The 21,024-nt window shown below is 42.8% G+C and overlaps 1 protein-coding gene across 1 annotated transcript; it reads left to right on the forward strand.

Annotated features, from left to right (window-relative positions):
- The first annotated feature begins 13,373 nt into the window (after positions 1-13,373).
- ky (kyphoscoliosis peptidase) lies at positions 13,374-19,196 on the forward strand. The gene is made up of 7 exons (XM_083998663.1): positions 13,374-13,434; positions 14,378-14,982; positions 15,587-15,701; positions 15,864-15,981; positions 16,636-16,827; positions 17,051-17,241; positions 17,381-19,196. The coding sequence occupies exons 2-7, from the start codon at positions 14,404-14,406 to the stop codon at positions 18,709-18,711; spliced, it is 2,526 nt and encodes an 841-aa protein (XP_083854789.1). The 5' UTR covers positions 13,374-13,434; positions 14,378-14,403; the 3' UTR covers positions 18,712-19,196.
- The last annotated feature ends 1,828 nt before the right edge of the window (positions 19,197-21,024 follow it).

Here is a 21,024-nt window from a genome sequence, read left to right on the forward strand (position 1 = left end):
TACTGAAGTGTGTAAACAGTGACAGAGAAGTGTGTGTGTGTGTGTGTGTGTGTGTGTGTGTGTGTGTGTGTGTGTGTGTGTGTGTGTGTGTGTGTGTGTGTGTGTGTGTGTGTGTGTGTGTGTGTGTGAGCAGGGCAGGCTAATAATAGTAGAGGCTGCAAAAAAACATCATGATTATCTCGGCAGATATTGTGATTGCAGTGTTAACTTTTCATTTTTTACTTAAATATATAAAATTGATGATGTGATGTTTGTTGCTCTGGTACCAAAACAAACATCTGGAGAATATGATTTGTTGTCCAGGCCAGGGCGTCTCTATGGCAACACAACACATTACTGTACTGTATAGTGCAAACAATGCACAACAATGTTACGACACATTTTTTAACCTTTATCTTTACCTATACATGCAGTTCCTGCGATTCAGATGTTGCATTCAGCCGTATTATGATTTTGTCATAAGATTATCTTAAATTAAGCCTCATCAAATGTCAGATGAACTTTTTAAAATCCTATTTCTGCAGCCAGTCAGTAAACATGTGGACCTGGCAGCCTTATACTGTAGTTATGATGCATACTCGATGAATGCAGTGTCAGCGGTTCTCCCTCGCTGAAAGTATTTACACAAATCGCGTCAGTCTTTCTAATCTTTCTCAGATTTCACTTCACTGAACCCCCACAGGAATGTTTAGTAGTAGTTTAGGATGTAATCTCTTTCCTTAGGCAACAAATCATAAAGGCGAAGTGTGATACCGCAGGGATGTAATGTCTTTAAATGTTCCTTAAAGAACAACTGACTCTGACTCTGCAGAATATCTAGAGAAAAGAAAAAGGAGAGAAATGAACATTTAAATGTTGCTTCAGTACAAAGATTTGCACAAGTCGACAAAGTCACTTAGCAGAGGTTTTATATCCCTGTGTCGTCCTCCATTTACACTTAACGGCTCCACTTACAATAGATGATGGATGAGTTTAGTCAGTAACTCATCACTTCACTTCAGTGTCAGCTGTGTGTACCAACAACAGTATGATTTCCTCCGACATCCCAAAATAATCCCATCGTTGTTATTTTACGTTGCATTTATTACACTACCTGCAGATTGCAAATCAGTGCACAGACGAAACGTGTCAAACTTTGCTGCATATTAACACGCGCAGATGACTCACAGTGATGTTAGAGAAGTCTAAGCTCTGCAGCTCTGTGCAGCTGTGAGCCTCCTCCAGCTCCACACACACACACACACACACACACACACACACACTGTGGTTGAGTCACACTCGTCTCATTAATCCTCCTATATAAAACCATAGTTGGCTCTCTGCAGCAAAATCACTTTTTCTCATTACATGTCATTTGAAACTGATGACATCTCCACTCTGAGATAAATAAACCAAAGAAGCAACTTTTGGATCTGGTAACTTGAGCAGGGCTGTATTGATCCCTTTGATATCGTATAGATATAACTGACTAATAACACAGCCTGTGGTCCCTCTCCTACGTACACATCGGCCTACACACTGCCTATTTAACCCACACACACTGATGCATCTGTTCAACTCTGGCTAATAAAGCGCCTGTGAAAGTGATGGAGGGAGTGAACCGACTGTGCAGAGTCTCTGTGTCTGAGAAGCTGATTGATTAATGGCTTCACCGGGAGTGACTGGAGTCCACTGCTGTCCTGCCAGACAGCGGTTAATTAAAGACACTTAACAAACAATTAACACCGTGAACCAGAGTCCCCGCGCGTCCGTCCACACGCGAACACACACCGCTGACAGAGGAGTCGGAGAAGGTGAGCTCCCAGAAACACTACGGATGCACAATCAACAGTCGTTACATAACGTGTGTGATTTGTATAAACGAGTCTGAATATATTGAAGACCTTTAGGTTTGATACTGACTTGGACGGTATAGATACAACATGTTGTAAAAGCTGAGTTGTTGCACTCATAAAAAAATAACAGTAAAACTTCTCTGGGTTATTACATAATCAAATTATATTGATCTGATGTCAACTTTAACTTTGGTAAAACTTCATACTGTAATTTTCAGCTATTTAAACAACAAGTGCAGTCTCTCCACTGTGTGAATGCGACGTATCGCTGATCCATCAATCCTCCCTGATCACCCTGAACCTCACCTGACATCCTCCTCCCCCCTCCCTCCCCCCTCCCATAACTGTTACTGCGGCCGTAAAGAGCTTCATCACCTGAATGTAAATGTGTGGTTTCAGGACTGAAACATCTGCTGAGGCCATTTCTGTCACGTGATTCATTCACGATCGATCAAATCGATCATTAAAAACACTGTGTGTCACAGTTGACCATAAATGAAATAAATTGTAGTTCTGCAGAGACATCCAAATCTACAACTGTGTTTGTTTGGGCTGCACAATAAGAAAAAAACAGCTTGACTGTGCGCGTGGTTATCAAAATAAGGTGCCATAAAATAAAAACAAAAAGAAGAGTCCTGGGAAACTGAGCTCTCCTTCTCAGTATTCTGGTAAGTTCAATTCAAGAGGGATCCAATGTGTATATTCTGTGTATCAATTCAGTTTCTTTTTACTACTACCACCCGGGTAGGTGAGGAGTGTGTGTGTCTTATCTGTTCTCACGAGTGCGAGATTCAGATGATCTGGAGTCGTCGAGGTGGGTTCTGCAGCTGGCCACACTCCTTCTCCAACTCTCTCAGAATCGCTGGGCTGGGCTCGCCATCTTAATCGTCTCTTTCTCTCTATTTCTCGGACAGTAGTTTGGACTAGCAAAAGGAAAAAAACCAACCTACACAGGAAGTGCATAGTTGTAAGGAACTTAATCTGATTCTGTCTCAGTGTCTCATCATCTTCTCAGTTCAAACATTAAATATATCACCAAAAATCAAGGAAATACATTAACACACAATAAATGAATTATTACGAATTAAAACAATTAGTTTTAACCAATAATAATAATAAATGTAACCAATTATTCATGAATTATCATATCAACAATAGTATTTGTAACAGACACATAATTTATGCATCCTTTTTAACCTCTATTTATCTTATATCATCAGTTTTTAACTTTTTGAATTCACCTTTTTAATACTTAACTCTTAAACATCAAATTAATTACAGTTTTTATATACAAAACCTGCAATTTCTTTAGCAAAAAATGAAATATACCACACCTTGAATGGTGCTATTACCCTTTGCAGTGGCTAATAACACAAATTAGCAGTTCAAATGGCATAAAAAATAAATAAACTGCATCTTCTCATCGCAAACCGCATGGAATCTTAGCTTTAGCTTGATTAGCATGAACTAAGCATAAACAATGGACAAATTAGCATTTCGATCTAGCGATTAGCATGTCGCGGTTGCTATTAGCATTTCGAGCTAGCGATCTTTTTTTCAAACAATAAACTACGGTAGAAAATACACAAACGTCACAGAAAAACATTGAAAGGCATCATATGGTATATTTTAAGCAATATAGACGAACTTAAACCAAGTTAATGGAACAATAAATGCATTTTTTCCGTCTGAACGGCTACCGAACTGCAGGCTGTGTGCTAACCATGGATGTAGGTGCTAACGCTAACTCACCGGAGTTTCATGCATTTACTCTCAAGGGTTTTTTTCAACTTGGCTCACGGCTTATCGGGTTGAACCTGGATGGATTCGCCTTGTAAATGACAAATACAGGGCTAGTAACCTGATTTTTCATGCTGGTTACAATAACCATAACTGATGATGTGATTTTTGTCTTGACAAATTTTACTTTTATCATTATCATTTTATCAAATTGCAGCTACTGGGACATGGTTTTGATATTGTGCAGACCCAACAAAAATCACATCATCATCACTTTTATGTAAAATAAAAATTTAAAAAAATACCTTCAAAATGAAAATGTGACTCATACTACAATATAACACAATGTTTTCCAAAAATAATGCCAATATGATTTCTTTTGCATATTGTTCAAATTATGTATAGGCTACAACTTTATTATCTGATTTCAAGTAATTACTCCACAAATAACAAGTTGTTCTTTTCCATATTGCTCCATGCATTAGCCTATGCCTTTTACTGCCATGTAGTTTCACATATCAGTTTGTGTTTGCAGGACGCTGCACCGCCCATGTTCGCTAGATATTTTTATCAGAGTTACTTTCATGTTTGTTTTTTCAAACGTACAGAGACGTAGCTCAACGTTTTGACTCTTTCATAACAGGAAAGCTACAGGTGAAACAGATTTTGTTGACAATGGCTCGGCTCCATCCAGCGTCCGTGGAGCCAGTGCAGTGGAGTCGGCCCCGGCCCGGCACAATACCAGGACCTGGGACCGTTTAGCTCACCTAACTGGAATGCAGCTGTTTTATATGTTATTAATTACACTTGCTGTTCCTGCTAAGATAAGCCAAAATGTCTGCTGGGAGAAAAAAAATGTCCAGTGCATTTGATAGCCGGTCTCGCGGGGCACCAAAGAGCTGAGGATGGATGCATGTGTCATTCTGTCCCTACTGGCACCGAGGTGTTGCAATGAGGACTTTGTGCTGAATAATTATGTATTTTTTGTCATTTTCACACACAGTTAGAAATATATATAAAAAGGAGAGTGATGAAGAATGGAAAGTACAAGTTATACATTATATGATGGTAATTATCGTTACGTTCTGCATGAATATAAAGTATCAGTGAATTCGATTTAAAGTGAAATCAAGCATTTAAAGGTCCATTGTGTAAAATGGGGGGGAAACCGTGATATCGAGCATTCAGATTCTAGTTTGCAGCGCTCACTCACTCGCTCGCTCGCACTCACCCCTCCCGTCGGCAAAGTGACGGTGGCCTCCGAGGACAAAAAAACTTGTTTACCACGACTGGGACGACTGGGAGTATTTCAGGAGCATGGAGGTAAAGATTAAAACCATTTTAAGATATGTCTGCTGCTGTTTCCTCCTCCTTCTTCTTTCTTTCCGCCTTCTTCTTAGTTGGTTTATTTATGAACGCGAAACTCACGAAACGCGCTCTCCAGTTGGTTGGATTTTTCATTCGGGCTACCGTACAAACATGGCGGCGCAATATGGAGACACTCTCTAAAGCAAGACAAATATGTATAAGAATAAAGGCCACAAAAATCAAACACATTTTATTTTATAGCTATTATACACTTATACAAATATATTTAATAAATATATATAATATATATTATGTTATATAATAGATTTAATATAGATTTTGCCAATAAACCTTGCCAACTGATACACACTGGACCTTTAAACCCTGCACTACTTTTTCTCTTGATGTGAGCTGTACAGTATTAACAGGGTCATGGGGTGCTATTCTCCAGAGCTTGTCAACATGTAGAGCATGGCGTTAACAGCGTCACAGATAGAGGCTCGACTCCCGCTGGACACAAAACAACATGTATGCACTCTCAAGTCCACGAGGAGCTCAGGATAAAAGTGCCAGCCAAATGGTGTATATATATATATTTATAGATAGAAATAAAAATAAAAAAGAGGTAGTCCTGGTTAAAGCAGACAGTTACACAATACACACTGGATGATGTAGGGGAATGAAAGTGCCTGTTTGAGGAAATTCAAGGTCACAGGAAGACAGATTTTTTTTTTTTTTTTTTTTTTTTTAAACAAGGCTCTGAACTTTGCGAGGACGACTAAGGCTTCTGTTCTACAACGGCCAATTAAAAATACAAGATAAGGCAAAGGGAGGTTCAAAAGGCTAATAGTGTGTCTTTCTGCAATTACAAGCACCTAAATTTTATGACGAAGGAAATGAGGAGTAAAAGAAGATGGAAACTGAACTTGCTGCAAGACTTCAACAGGAGAGAAAACATATAATGTTTGTCTCTTTTCGCTTTGTACGATACATTCAGTAATATTTTTATATGATTTCTGCTAAAATTTTTTTACATTTTTTACTTATTTGTACCAATTATTTATTATTTCTTCAACGTTTAGGCTAATCATAACTCTCAATGATCAATTTTATGTTGATGAGCAACTGATAGATTAATCACTCTGCAAGATATAACATTTATTTTACATTATGTTAAATTATTTAGGCTCAAATCATGTTATTGTGTGAAGTCACACTATTATGTATTATATTTTATAATGTTATAGATTAGACAGTTTGATATAGCTATTTTGAGTTTGTCTCTAATAATTATCAATAATATGACCGTATTGTGGCCCTGGTCGTAGCAGTTGCTTCAGATATTGATGAAGTAGCAGGTGGAGGATGTATTATTGCTCCATGTGTATTAAGATGTTCTGAAATGGCTGCAGACGCTGGTGAAAACACTTACGCGACGCCACATTTCACTGTTTGTTCGATTTAAAGCTGCTTGTTTACACGTGTCCTGGCACCGATGACACTGTTTACTCCTCCTGTGTGTTCAACATTTCCCTCTTTTCCATGTATAATGAGTTCTGCTGTGCTGCTCACATACGTACGTACATACTATACATGTCACCACATGTCTCCGCTGAAAACCTTTGATGATGCAACCAACAGCAGATCTAACGATTGAATATTCTGCCGATTATTTTAATTTTAATCGACTAATCGTGTCAGAAAACGATCTCATCATATTGTCATATTGGTGACGTGTTCATTGCAAAATCTATAACATCTGTTACATAAGACAAAAACGTTGCAAATCCTCATACATTACAACTTAAACCTGAGGAAAGTTTGATTAAAGTCTTCCTTCATTAATCTATATCAAAATATCTGCTGCTGACTGACTGATTGATTACTATCGCCATAACTGAAGCTCTAACATCAAAGCAATGACCTGTGAATTCATGCTGCACCAAGACTAAGTCAAGAGAAACTTCATCATATAGTGATTTAATGCTCATTTTCCCACTTTGACATATAGATAATCTTTTTTAATTATTATTTCCAGGCTCATTTAATGCAAAGTTGATGATTTGTATTACAAAAACTAAATTCCTGCTGATTTTGTAGTATTTCCTGCAGCACTTCTAATACCAAAATGTCACTATTACAGCTGAAAAACACACTGGAAAACCAAAGCAAACATCATAATTGAAGCTGCTTTTCAAGGATGAAGTTTCATCTCTGCACTGTTTTCACTGTGACCTATCTCTCCTCTGTGCAGTCTGTCCTGTTTCATTAAAAACACTCTTTCACTGCTCTTTATCTGTACCCGTCTTCCACCCACAACACTATCCAACACTGTGCCACCTGTCAAATATCTAACATCTCACTTAACTGTGCCCACATCAGTAGTTTACTGGATCAATCACCATTAAACCACATAGCAGAGTGTCAGCAGCAGGTTGCATGTGTGCAAAAAGTGAGAAATTAAAAATGCATCTTACCTCTAGTGAATCGATTTACCGACACCCCCGAGTCTCCATCGTCCTTTACAGTTTTCATAATGTTCCCCAAAGCGTCGGGGTCTCTCCCTCTGTCTCCGCTCGGTCTTTGATTCAATGAGGAGAAAACAAACAACAGCAAACGCACACTTTCATTAAAAAAAAAAAGGTTTTGGGAAAAAAAGACGACGACGAAGAAGGAGAAAAGTACAGGTCAAGTCATCACGGTCATCACCAGGTGTCAGTGACAGCAGCACGCGCCCGCCGAGTGCCTGGAGCAGCGACCCCGCCCCCACCTCCTCCCGCCGCCGGCACGAGACCCGCGGAAGTCTCCAGAAGCAGCGGCTGCAGCGTCACGGGGAGGCCGGTCAGAGAGCGAGCTGAGCCGGGGAGACTGGGCACAGTGACCGGTCCGGTGGTACCGGGAAGAACCGGACATCACAGTCACACACCTGCAGCTGCTCGTGAACCGCTGGTTTACTCTGCAGCAGCGACAACACACAAAGGTGCGAACTCAACACACACACACGCACACACACAGATTGACAGGGAACGATACAAATGGACCAACAAGAAAATTAGCATGCATATAGGCCTATCAAATTTAATGTTTTCTAATGAGTTTTGTTTTTAAATTATAGGCACAGAACAAAAAGTAGAGCATTTAGAAAAAGAAAACTTTATCCCATCAGTTTGGATCAAACCAAAACACATGTCCATTCTTTTATGAAATGAAAAACAATTAGTTTTACTGTATATAATAATAACCACTAACAGTTTGATATGGGAGATTTGAGGCGATGCCGATACTGACATTAGGCAGAAAAATTCAGTATCAAATACATAGCCCATGTGTTTTGCATGGTATATGGTTCAGGCTCTAGATTTTACTGTTTAACCATATTTTTAATTATGCAAAACTGCAGGAAACTATCTGTCAATAAAAATCTGTAGAAAAAGGTACAACAGAAATTAGATAAAACCTCAAACTGACATTATTTGTCTCTGATGTCATTTCCGAATGAAACACGACAGTTTGAAGTTCATCTGCAATGTCTGAAGACACAAGAAGCCAACAACACAGATTCTTATGAGATGACCCTGAGCTGCCTGGGACCAACTGGTTTATCAATAAGATAAAACGTATAATGCAGGTTTTCATCTACAACTCAAGTTATTTATGAAAGTTTATTATGTTTTCTGAAATGTTTGTGGGTGAAAAATCTACTGTACAGCTGCAACAACATCATCACGATCTCTTAATAAAAGTAGCTACTGTAAATAATAAAAGTGGTGTCGGCTTGGTTTATGATGCGTAATAGAAAATATACCACAACTATTTTCCCATAATGCCCCGGGGTGTTTGTATATTGTAGCTGACTGTGGTTATTATGTAATCTTAAGAATGAACTGCTCATTGTCAAAATTACAATGCATAACCTGTCCATTATTAAATATATTTTTAGAGGCCAGCTGTCCAGATTATACGGCTATTAAGCTGCATTCACCAGCTGTTTGAAAAAGGAGGGAGAGCTGCTGTGAACCATGTGGTGAGTTTTTAGGTTATGGAGTTGTCTCGTATGGGTTCTTTAATTATTTCATGCCAAGAACCCTCAGGTGTATGAACGTATGAAAGTGTGTGTGAGCCTTATTAGGTTATGTATGCTGCAGATCGCATCGAGCTGAGTGGGAGTCAAACCTTTGATCACAGCCACTCTCACTGCCCTCTGTAACTTTATCTTCCAATAAGTCCAATTTGGAAATCTTTCAGTTTTAATGCAGTCAGTTTGGAGCTCCAGCTGCAGAGTCAACGACTAAATCAACCTCTTGTCATCTAAAAATAGTTACCGTCAGAATCAGTCTCATGTCCACGTGAGATTTAAAGAAACTCATTGGAGCCTTCATCTCCAGCAGGGTGCAATGCTCCCTTGTTCTCCATCTTCCTAAAAAAAAAAAAAAAAGACAACTGCAGCACATTTCTGCTGCTGCAGCTGCTTCAGTAATGACTGAGCACATCACGCCATTGCTCCAATGCAGTTATGAAATCTTTTTTTCTTTTTTTTTTAAGTGCTTCTTCTACCAGTTTATAAAATCACACAACAGCCAAAGGCCAAAATATGTTTCTGATATGTTTGAATAATATAAAACCCAGTGGGTCCCTCAGATCTCACAGAAACTGTTTCTGGTGCCTCCAGTCACAACCAACCAAACACAGTGAAGGTGTATTTACCTCCACCCAAACCTCTCCAACACTTTCAAGTCCACATTTCAAAGTCTCTGGTTTGACTGATCTCCACTGCACATCTGGGGCACTCACTCCACTTTGTGTCATTCTCTACGTTACTTTATATTACGGTTACCTCAATTAATCACAATAAAGTAATTGAAATCACAATATGACCGAGTGCAATATCCAAATGACAGGAACATCTTAATTTCGTTGTAAATAGCTACATACGTATATTGACAATAAAAGTATCTTATCTTATCTTATAAGTGTTGTGTTGCTATGGAGACGCCCTGGACAGCAATTTATATTATTTTTTAAAAAAAACATAAAGGGACGTGTAAATTGGTATAAAGCTCAACAAACGTCACATCAATTATTTCATTTTCTCTCAAGTAATTAAAGGGATACTTCACCCAAAATCGATAATTCACCAATTGTCTACTCACCGTCATGCCAAGGAAGAGTTTGGAGATCTTTCAGAGTCATCAAAACGCTTTTGGAGTTCCAGGGGGGGTCAGGCTACAGATTTTTTTTTTTTTTGCGTTTCTAGCAAATTTGCACAAACATGAACAGAGCCACTGGGAGCTACTGCTACAACAAGGATAAAAACAGAGATCAAGTTAATTTTTTCCAAACAACTTTTTCATGTGGCGGCTTCAGGACACTTGGGTCAGTACGGACGAGCAGTATGGAGGTATTCGGATGTTTCATAGTGTGTGTTTTGGACGATTCAAAAGTGAGCGCAATCCGCCACGATTATATGAAAATCCGTTGCCAGCTGGACCCCCCCTGGAACTCCTAAAGCAAACTCCGGAAGTTCTCCAAACGCTTCCTTGGCATGACGGTGAGTAGATGATTGGTGAATTATCGATTTTGGGTGAAGTATCCCTTTAACATGTGCAAAAATCTCTGCTGATTGCAATATTACTTTTTTTTTTGCATATCATGCCACCCTATTTTAAATATATGATACAAATGTTATGTAAACTTTGATTTGCAATTCAAATTGGTTGAAGAATCGATCGTAGTTTAACATAGATTTTTCTGCTACAGCCTGCATCAGATGTCTTAGTTGTTATCATGGGTACAGTATGTACTGTGTGGGGCTGCATGGGATGATGGGATATGGCTCAAAGGCTGTGGGTGGGGAAAAAAGCTATTTTGCTAGTGCAAATAACTGCAAGAAATGATCCCAGTATAGGAACCACAGCCTCTGTTACATATGATTTTCTCTTGTTATTAAACGTTAAAACCACCAACTCCTGTGATCCATCTCCTGGTGGTTGGTGAATTGACCGCGAGGAAATTACTTTTATTTTTTTTCAACAAAAAAACACCAACAAAATTCAGACATCTGCAGCTCACGAAGGAACTGAGATCTATATTTTCTCACTATAAGAAATTCACTAGTGCCTGGAAGCAGATTAACATCGTTCCCTCTCCGCCTGCAGTGATTTCCTTTTCATTCTCTGCCATCAATACTTCACATCTCCCCCTCCGTGTGTCTCACCTCTCTTTGAGATGGAGGGAGCTCCCCCACCTCCGCCCTCACCCCTCCCTCCCTCCCCCACCAGCTCCTCTGCTCTCCCTAATAAGCCGGAGCGAGATTCCTTTGCTGACAGCTGTTCCAGATGGCATTCTTACTCCACGGTTTCAGAGTCACTTGGCTCAGGATCCACCACCACCGGCGGAGGTGGCTGTCCCTCGCCGCCACACACACACACCCCCACCCCACCCCACGTCAGTATCAACACCAACATATGACGGTGTTATGTAATCCTGTATCTGCTGGGCTGATATGTTGTTGCAGCAGCGATCGCCCAACAAGTTCCTCGTCTCGTATCGTCTCGTATGGTGGTTTTTTGAAGCTGCTTTTCCCTTCCTCTGTGTTTATGTAGTAGTGTCTGTACGTACACACACAGAGCAGAGCTGGAGATGACAGTTACAGTGTTGAGATGACTGTAAAGGTGAGAAAACCTTGATGCTCTCAGCTCCCTCTGGATGGAAACAGCCTGGAGGAATACATGAAAGGCCTGCTTCTGAGCTCCTGTGCTGAACATGGTAGATAATAAACCAGACTGCACTTTGATTAAAGTACATTTAAAGTCGTGCCAGTGTTTCTACTCCTGCAAGTCTCTGATTTGGCTCTGAAATGTATTTTATTTTTAACCTATTTTTGAATGTTCCTCTCTTATTTCACGGTAAATACCACGTGTTTAGAAATGCAGCGCAGATATCCTCTTTTGTATTTTCACACGTTCTTCTTCCTTGTCAAAACCTGGTGGCCAGTTTTACCCACAATGCAACGTGAGCACTGACAGTTCGGTTGGAGATTTGGGTGTTTTGTGCTTTTAGCAGTTATATAGCCTTGAGCCACAGCCCTCAGTGGGCTGCACAGGTCTGGAAAGATCACTTCTTTTTAACTCCACACCTCCAGATATATATATATATATATATACACATATACACTTCCCCCCAATGTCAAACCTGTGCGCTTCAGCTGCAAACAACTTGGGACAGCTCCCTCTGGAGCCGCACAGGAGTTCATACAACTGTGGTCAAGTATTCACTAGTAAATTAGTGGGGAGTCAGATATAATTTCTCAGTAGTTGGCAGAAGGAAAACTCAGGAACTTGACTTTTTAATTATGGTTTTTTTTTATGTTTACTATGTAATTTCCACTGCTGGGTGTTTCTTAATCAAAACAATAGCAGAAGATGCATCTAGTTGGGTTGTCTCTTCACCATCACAGGCAAAGAAAATCAATCTCACTTGACTGATACAATGAAGTAACACACCTGTCATGTGTGCAGCATGATGCTGTTAAACCACAAACACTGTGGACACACCACAGAGGGTGGAGGAGGGAGCTGCAGCCCAGGAAGTTTTAAGACCCGGAATCACAGATCGGAGTTTGAGGCTCTGTACTGAGTTATTATGATGCATAACGAGTGACCGATACAAATCTGCTTCTTTTTCTGCTTTATTTCTCATGTCAAAGGGGAAGTGATGCAATTGACAGGATCAAAAGTCATGAAATAAGAAGTTTCATCTATAAAATGACGTGGGTATGTTCATTTTTAGGCATTTTAATGTGGAAAAGTTACATATTATAACTTTAAATGAGTTCTTCTTTCTCTCCTAAATGAACATCTGTCGTATTGGAAGCTGTAGATGCTGTCGGACTGTAAAATGCACCGGGTCATTGATACAGGCATCCTCCGTTAAAATGGATCTGACTTCCTGGGGAACATGTGGCCGCTAATTTCATACAATCTCTAATCTAATAAAAGTGATCAGCATAGATTCCGACGGGTACTTTCCACACACACGCACACACACACATACACGGCCTGGCTCTTCATAAACCCTTCTGTCCTTTTCTTTGAACGTCCAACTCTTCGCTGAATCTGACCCCTTCATCGCACCCGACACGTGCTCGTGCACCAACCGCCCCCATCACCGCCATTCAAATTCCCCGATTCATATGGACACATGCCGACATACACACACGTTCACACTCACTCCTGCGTCCAGATCTGCTGCTCCGTGTGTATGTGTGTGTGTGTGCACATCAGAACATACATCTGTAAGCAACACATACACACTCACACTTACAAATACACACATACAGACGTCACACTCCTCAGTTGGGGCTTACTCTATTGGCTGGTCTTAACTGCTTTGTAGTATTTTTAGGTCTGTTATTCTGGGGCCTGTCCTGGCAGGCCACTGGGAGAGTATATAAGCCTCCCCCTGCAAGTGGGGACCACTGAGAACACACAGTGGAAACATCTCTGCCCAACACTCCAGCAAACATCCAGCAGGCATTTTAAATCCTCTCAGGGTAAGTAAAAGCCTCCGTGACTTTCAGGGATGTAGCCATGGTCGAACGTTACCTAGCCTGGCTTAACTCGCCTTCGCTTTTATGAGTGTAAATCTGATATAAGTGAGTATTTGAGTAGGTAGAGTTATCACAGTCACTTAAGGAAGCATATCGGGGATGCAGAAAGGTGAAAACGCTGTTTGATTTTCATGTGCAAATGATTTTTACTCTTATTTTATTGCTGGATTTGGATTTTCTCCAACATGAATGGGGGATACCTTTCAATATCCTTTAGGGCTTTCACTTTAGTTGCACTCCAGGAAGGTCAGAGGTCAGGGTCAGCTGCCCGCCGCGCTGATACGACTTAGTGGTCTGCTGAAGGACACTTGAGCTGCGCTGATACTTGCCAACGCAGGGCTTCAGCTCCAGGTCTTCTGCCAACCTGCTGTTCCCTTTGAGAAATAACAATAATAAAAAAAAAAATTCATTTTTCACCAGATTTGAAAGTTTCAGTCAAAATCTTCTCACATGTTGCTTATTTTTGAGACGTGTTGAATATGCTCATCAATCTGCAGGTTCATCACATACAGGAAGTTATAAGGTCATACTCATCCGGTGAAGGCTTTGACTTTCTTTGCGCTGTTGGCTGTGACAGTGACTAATGAGTCCAACCTTTGCGTTCATTTATGGTCATGAATAGACATGATATAATTGCCAATTCATCACTGTCTCAACACAGAATGTACTGTAAGGAATATACTTTCCGCTTCCGCCCGGTGCAGCGTGTGCAACAGTGCCACGGCTCTTTTGTGTCTGGTTCACGCACAACAGATGTGTTTTCCTTCTTAATCTATTGAACAAAAGTGGTGAAGATTTACCTGCTCACAGGATTAAGCTATTAATAGCAGAAAGAAAAAAATGGCTGCTGTCTTTTGATTCATGTGTCTTGTTTCTCTCTGGTTAGGACACCATGCTCCCAGTCCCAGCATAATGTCAGCTGAAGTTGCGATTCAGAAATTCTCCTTCCCCTTCTCCGGTGCTGCACGCCTGTCTCGGCAAGATGAGCTGACCCAGAAGGGATGCGTTCAGGTGAAGGCCCTGGAGCTCCATGACCTCCAGGAGAAGCCAGTCTTAAGCAAACCAAGCCCTGATCTAGTTACCCGAGAAAATGGTCCAGCGCCGGCTCCCGGGGGGAACACGGCAGCAGCTGCTCCGGTCCTGGTCTGTGCTGGGGCCTCGCTGACCCTGAGCAGCGCCGTCGTGCCCTCCAGACAAGGCACGTTTGAGAAGCTGATGGTCGAGAGCGAAGATCAACGTCCGGCGGCGAAGAGACAGCTGTCGTCCGAGAGCGCGTCCAGGACCATCACCGTGGTGAAGAAGAGCGCCGTGAGGAAGGAGGCCACGGAAGAGCAGAGGCAGTTCAAACCCAAACCGCACCTTATGGGTCAAAAGGCAACGACGCCTTTGTGTGCTGCAGGGACAGGGAAGAGGAAGCGGCGAAAGGACCTCTTCACCAACTCAGAGGTTTTCCACAGGGTTGACGATCATGTTATCAGGACAGGAGCTGAGGTGAGGCCACTTCTGATCTTTATTCTTCACTGTGACCAACACAAATCAGTGCCACTACAATATGTGATAAACTGCACAGATCTGCCAGTTTAGAGCCAAGTCCAAGTCGCCCCCTCCTTCCTCCCCTTCTTATTTCCGCCGTGCTAAAGATCTCAGTGCAAAGACGGTGGAAGAAGTGGCCAGATTAGTCTGGCTTTGCAGTCTAAATAAGAGGACATCTGCAGCAGGATCAAACTGAACCAAAGCCAAATAAGAGCATCAAAAACAAAACCACAACAGACACGGGTCTTTGTGTTCCTGAGCTGTGCAGGAAAAAACGTTGAGGAATGATAACATCTACTCATCTACTGCTACAAAACCAAAAACAAATACCACAACTCTTAGCTATAGCGCTCACATCCTTGGGTATGGATGGTAACCTGGTTTATTCAATGCACTGAAAAACTCTGGTAAATAGGATGATGATGTAATATGAAGAGAGTGGGGGGAAAAAATATAAACTGTGGCAGAGGTTTACTTCTGGTTGAATCTGAAAACATTTGAGTACTTATAATAAAAAAAAAAAGTATTTTATATAACAGTGAATATATTGTGTGTGTTGCAGCTCAAGGAAAAGTGTGTGCATGACGTGAAGACGATAGTGCAGAGCATCACACAAGGAGCCAGGAATGAGCTGGAGAGGCTTCGTGCCATCTGGGTCTGGCTGTGCCACAACATTGGTGGGTTTACTGAGCTATATATAATACTTGCCCATAAATCCCAGTATTCTGTAATATACCATCATGGATTTTAAGGATTGATAGTCCATTTGTGCTAAAGAGCAGGTGTCTTGTTTATACCTTGTTTTTTTCAAGTTAACAGCAAATCTCATCTCCATATAGAGTACGACGTGAGCGGGTACCTCGGCCGCTCGGAGAAGCTGAGCTCCCCGGAGGAGGTGATCGCGGCCGGTCGGGGCGTGTGCTGCGGCTACTCCAACCTCTGTACAGAGATGTGCAGGTAAACACAACCATAAATTACACTAAAACACAAGGGAAATACTTCACTCCACTTTTCCCACAACCAAACAATTTAGTATTTCTCGTCCTACCTTCCCGGCGGCTTTATTTTTCACCCACCGCACTGTAGAAGCTGCCAAAACATCCGCAATGTTATTTATATTGAAATAATAAAAAACAGATGTAGTGTCCACTGAGACCGTCTCAGCCTCTGCAATCAAAACTGCATTAAAGGATGTTTTTGGTCACTTGGTGGCAGCGGAAAAGGCTGGAAACGCTCTGCCTCATGGTTAATGAGCACACAGCAAACATGTAGTAACCATCAATTTGTGTCTATCTGAAAACATGAAGCTTGATATTCACATTTTACTTGGCTCTACCATCAGTTTTTCATTCATCAATACATGGTCATACACACTCCACGCTCTCTCTATCCCCATTCTTCCATCCACGCATTCAGCTTCTGCTGCATTCAGCATCCTTGAACCCCTCTGAGTTCAATCAAGACATTTCCAGTATAAATGGCGTGCACTTAATCGACTGAATTTCAAGAGCGACAGCGAAGGCGGTAACCTCGAACTTAGGGGTTAAGGACTCCGGTTGTAAAAAAAAACAAAACGGCAGTGAATGCTCTGTTGTGGTTTTGTATTTACAGAGAGGTGGGCATCGATTGCCAGGAAGTGCCAGGACACAGTAAGGGCATTGGGTACCGTCCGGGCCAGAGCCTCAAGAACGTGAAATCTGATCACCTGTGGAACGCTGTGCATCTAGGAGGACAGTGGTTTCTATTGGACGCCTGCTGGGGAGCAGGGCGAGTCAATATGGAGCATGAAAGCTTTGTCAAAAGGTTAGAAAAGGGACAGATTCTCCCGTATTCATATTATGATATAGTTTTAGGCTGTTGTTTTTCTGTGAAAAGAGTCCAAACAGGGAATTTGAACTCCTCCACATCACTAAAAAAAAGTGTGACAAGTTCAGTCGGTTTGGTCTTTTGTTTATTTTTACACGCCCAACACCAGCAGCGAGTTGAGTCTCACACCAGTCTGCTCTCTCCATCTGTTGCCTCCAAGGTTCGATGATTTCTATTTCCTCACGGACCCGGAGGAGTTCATAGATTCCCACTTCCCCGATGAGGAGAAATGGCAACTGCTGGACAGGCCCATACCGCTGGAGGAGTTTGAGAGGAGGGTCTTCAAGACCTCCACCTTCTTCACCATGGGGCTCAGGCTGATTCAGCCTCATCACTTTCACATCGTCACAGGTGCGCTCTCAGCTTTGTTCATTTCACGAGGGGAAGCAGAAAATAATAACCACTAGAATTTTCAGTTTCCTTTTTTCTCTTTCCAGCAAAACAAAGGGATTATAAGAATCTTTAAACCCCCTTTTGATTTTCTTTGTAGATGGAGGTGAGGCAAACGTGTCCCTGGGCTTCTCCAGACCTGCCATCTTCACCTATGAGATCACACAGCACCAGGACCTCCTCCACTGTGGAGCCTCAGAGCACAAAGAATCCAGCAGCTCCTCCTTCGGCCTCCTGACGGTCTCCCATCGCAGCATGAAGCTGCAGCTCCTGCCTCCTGCAAGCGGCACATATGACGTGAAGGTGTTTGCCAGGCCCGAAGCCGCCATCACACCTTTGATGTGGGTCTGCTCCTTCACGGTCGAGTGCCCGACCCCCCGGGCCATGGAGGAGATCCCAGAGAACCCCTTCTTGTCCTGGGGCCTGCAGCCTGTCGCGGGATCTCTGGGAATCGCGAGCAGCAGTCAGGGCAGCGAGGCGGCCGAGGTGGAGGAGGGGGTCTTCGAGTTGGTGTTGAAGACGTCCAGGCCTCTGATGGTGCTGTGTGAACTGGTCCACCCGCAGCTGGAGGCCGCCGTGGCCAAGCGCTGCCTGGCCACTCAGATCCAACCCGAAGCTCTGACCTGCCATGTCCTGTGCCCTCTGCACGGTTTCTACCGCCTCTCGGTGTTCGTGAGGGACTACGAGAAACCGGAAGCCAAGTTCCAAAACACGGCCAACTTCCTGCTGCACTGCAAAGGAAAAGTCGTCGGGCCGGACGGGCTCTTCCCTCCGAATTTGGGCTCGGCGTGCGGCCCGGGGTCGCGTACCCTGGAGTCGGGGCTGTCCAAATTCAGCCACACGACGGCGGTGGTGAGCACCCAGCAGGGGAAGTGTAACATCACCTTCCACAACCAACGGGACCTCGAGCTTCACACGGTGCTCAGCAGAGACGAGAGCAAACCGGCGGCTCTCCCGCTCTCGCGCCACCTCTTCTGCACGTACACGGACAGCAAGGTGACGGTGAGCGCCAGCCTGCCCGACGCCGGCGTGTACCGGCTGGGCCTGTACGCCAGGACGGCGGCCCCCGGCGGAGATTTCAACCCCATGTGTGACTTTGTTCTGAGGAACAGCTGCGATCAGCCGGGACCGCCGTTCCCCTGCGTCTACTCAGCCTGGAGGAAAGGCTGCGTGCTCTTTGAGCCGCGCGTGGGCCTGCTGGAGCCGCTCTCCTGGGTCCGCTTCAGGGTGCGGGTCCCCGGGGCCCAGAGGGTGAGCGTGGTGGGAGAGACCAGGACTGATATGAAACTGAACAAGAGCAGAGTGTGGGAGGCCGAGGTTTTCACCGGGAACGGCGTCCGGCAACTGAAGCTGGCCTCCTGCTCGGGGGAGAACAGCGACATGGCCGTTTTAATGACCTTTGACATCAAGCAGTTGGACAGAGAAGCGTGAAGTCGACAGGCCGGTGAAGACCAGATGGACAGTTCTCTGAATAAAGCCGATCACTGCCTATTAATGAAGTTATTCATATGGACTAATGCAAATCAGACTGGGGTTGAAAATATTTGCATTATTCAGACTGTGAGCAAAATAATCTTTCAGGTGTAACTGCATCAACACAACACAACACAACACAATACACAGGAAGTCAGGTTACTGCCCGCCACAATAAGATGTAAGAAAATTCATTTTGATCCTGTAAATGTGTGAAAGTTTGTAGCAGTGAAGTGAAAAAAATGTAATAACAAACTTACCTGACATTTTTCTTATGAAAGCTGTTTTTTTTTTCCTTTTTTTGTTTCAGGTAGAAATCAGTATGAAAAAAACTTTTCATTATTGACAATGGTGCTCAGCTGTGGTGCTACGACGCCAAGATAACGTATTGACCGAGTGCTTTGAGGCTTAATATTATATGATGAGAGAGCAAATCTGTATTATGACTTGATGGTTGTCAAAAGGCGTGCAATAAAAATGTACTGTGAAAACAAATCTGGATCACTTTTTTTTTGGTCACAGTTGCTGCATTGAAATTCAACTTTTCACAATAAAAGCACAGATTAGGCTCATCAATTATCCTTTAACATCTGATTAAGTTTCATGCACATCTTTAAATCGTTAAAATGTGAATATCCACATCGATACTAGTGGAGCATGTGCCGACTTAATCGAATTAATTTTTTTTATACTAAACTGTTCCTCTCAGTTTTTATTCAAGAAACCACTGAACTTTTCTGAAAGTGAAACAAAATCTCAGAAGATGTCAAACGATATGCAACCTCAGGAACACTTGATATTAAGGAATTAACACTTTAAGAAAAATCTTTCTTTCTGGAGTCGTCCCACCACCATTTACAATTTAAAAGTTTAAGAAAGACTAGACTAGTTAGAAAACAAGCACTGAATGAAAATTAAAGTATACTCACTTAGTATTTTATTAGGGACTCTTTGTTAAAAATTAATGCTGTATAATACAAAGAACTAAATCCTACCTCCTGCAAAATGAGTGTGCTGCTGCACCAGAAATTCTATAAAAGTTTTTGATCAAAATAGGACTCATTGTAATACTGTTCCATTAGCTTTAGCTTAGGCGTTCCTAATAAACTGGCTGCTGAGTGTGCGTCATTTTTTTTTTAACTACAGAGACAGAAACTTGTTGTCCCACGCAGCTGGAAACATTCAGCGCCCAGGGGACACTTAAAAACTGGGGTCAAGGCTGGAAAAGAATGACAACTGCCCCACAATCGCACAAAGTAAAAGTGACCAGGTCCAGCAGTGCACAGTGCGCTATTGTTGCGGCGACCTGGACCCACTCAGCGGGCTTTGGCAGACGCCAGTGAGAGTGATGAGTGTTTACATGTGGCTGTCATAATAGCCCACAAATAGCCTGAGCTCACTGCCTCAGTAAAAATACAACAATAGAGTGGGGGGGGGAGTGGAGGCAGAGAGGAGAAAAAGGGCGGTTAGTGGTGGAAGTGATATGGTAAGAGTGTGTTTTAAGTGTATCTGGGTGGAGGGAGGGTGAGAGGGTGTGAGGAGGGGGGGGGGGGTCCTTGCCTTGAGTCGCTGGGGAGAAACTGGCGGCGCGGTGGTGGCAGGAGAGAGGCAAGGAAACGCTGATGTCAGAGGTTAGCCATGTGGAGGACTCTATCTGCCTGGCAACAATACAAGGACACACACACACACACACACACACACACACAGACACAGACACACACAGATAGACTCCATCTTCCTTTCTTCTAAACACACACACAAAGAGAAACACAAAAACACACACTCAGCATGAGGAAACAGCTAAAACTGTACTACAAGTACAGTAATGTGGAGCAGGATTCCTCACATTCTCAGCTCTGCTCCAGCTGCCATTTCTCTTTAACGAAGTGTGTTAATAGCTAAACCACAACACACAACACACAACACACACACACACACACACAGACTCACAAGCTTTGATACACACTCTGCTGCGGACAGCTTGTGTTTAGTCTGCCCCACTCTCTCTCTCTCTCTACGTCCCAACGACAACAACAGGCCTCTCTGCCTCTCAGCTGGTGCTGATACAGGGTTTGGATGCACACGGTGAATTCGTGTCGTCTCACCAAGTGACAAATCCGCTACTATGCAGAACTGGCTGCACATGTGTTTCCTGACATCCGAGAGCTAACAACAACAGTCACACAGCGCACAAACACAGCGGCACAATGTAAACCCGGAGCTGACATTTACAACGACCGACTGCTGCATTAAGCCATAACAAGAACAAAG

This window comes from Trachurus trachurus, assembly GCF_905171665.1.
Source record: "Trachurus trachurus genome assembly, chromosome: 22".
Taxonomy (NCBI): domain Eukaryota; kingdom Metazoa; phylum Chordata; class Actinopteri; order Carangiformes; family Carangidae; genus Trachurus; species Trachurus trachurus.

What these genes read in the sequence shown, in the direction of transcription:
- ky (XM_083998663.1), top strand. Translation starts at nt 14,404, where the DNA reads ATGTCAGCTGAAGTTGCGATTCAGAAATTCTCCTTCCCCTTCTCCGGT. An exon ending in CTGGCTGTGCCACAACATTG is followed by an intron (nt 15,702 to 15,863) that starts GTGGGTTTACTG and finishes ATCTCCATATAG; the next exon opens with AGTACGACGTGAGCGGGTAC. An exon ending in CATGAAAGCTTTGTCAAAAG is followed by an intron (nt 16,828 to 17,050) that starts GTTAGAAAAGGG and finishes GTTGCCTCCAAG; the next exon opens with GTTCGATGATTTCTATTTCC.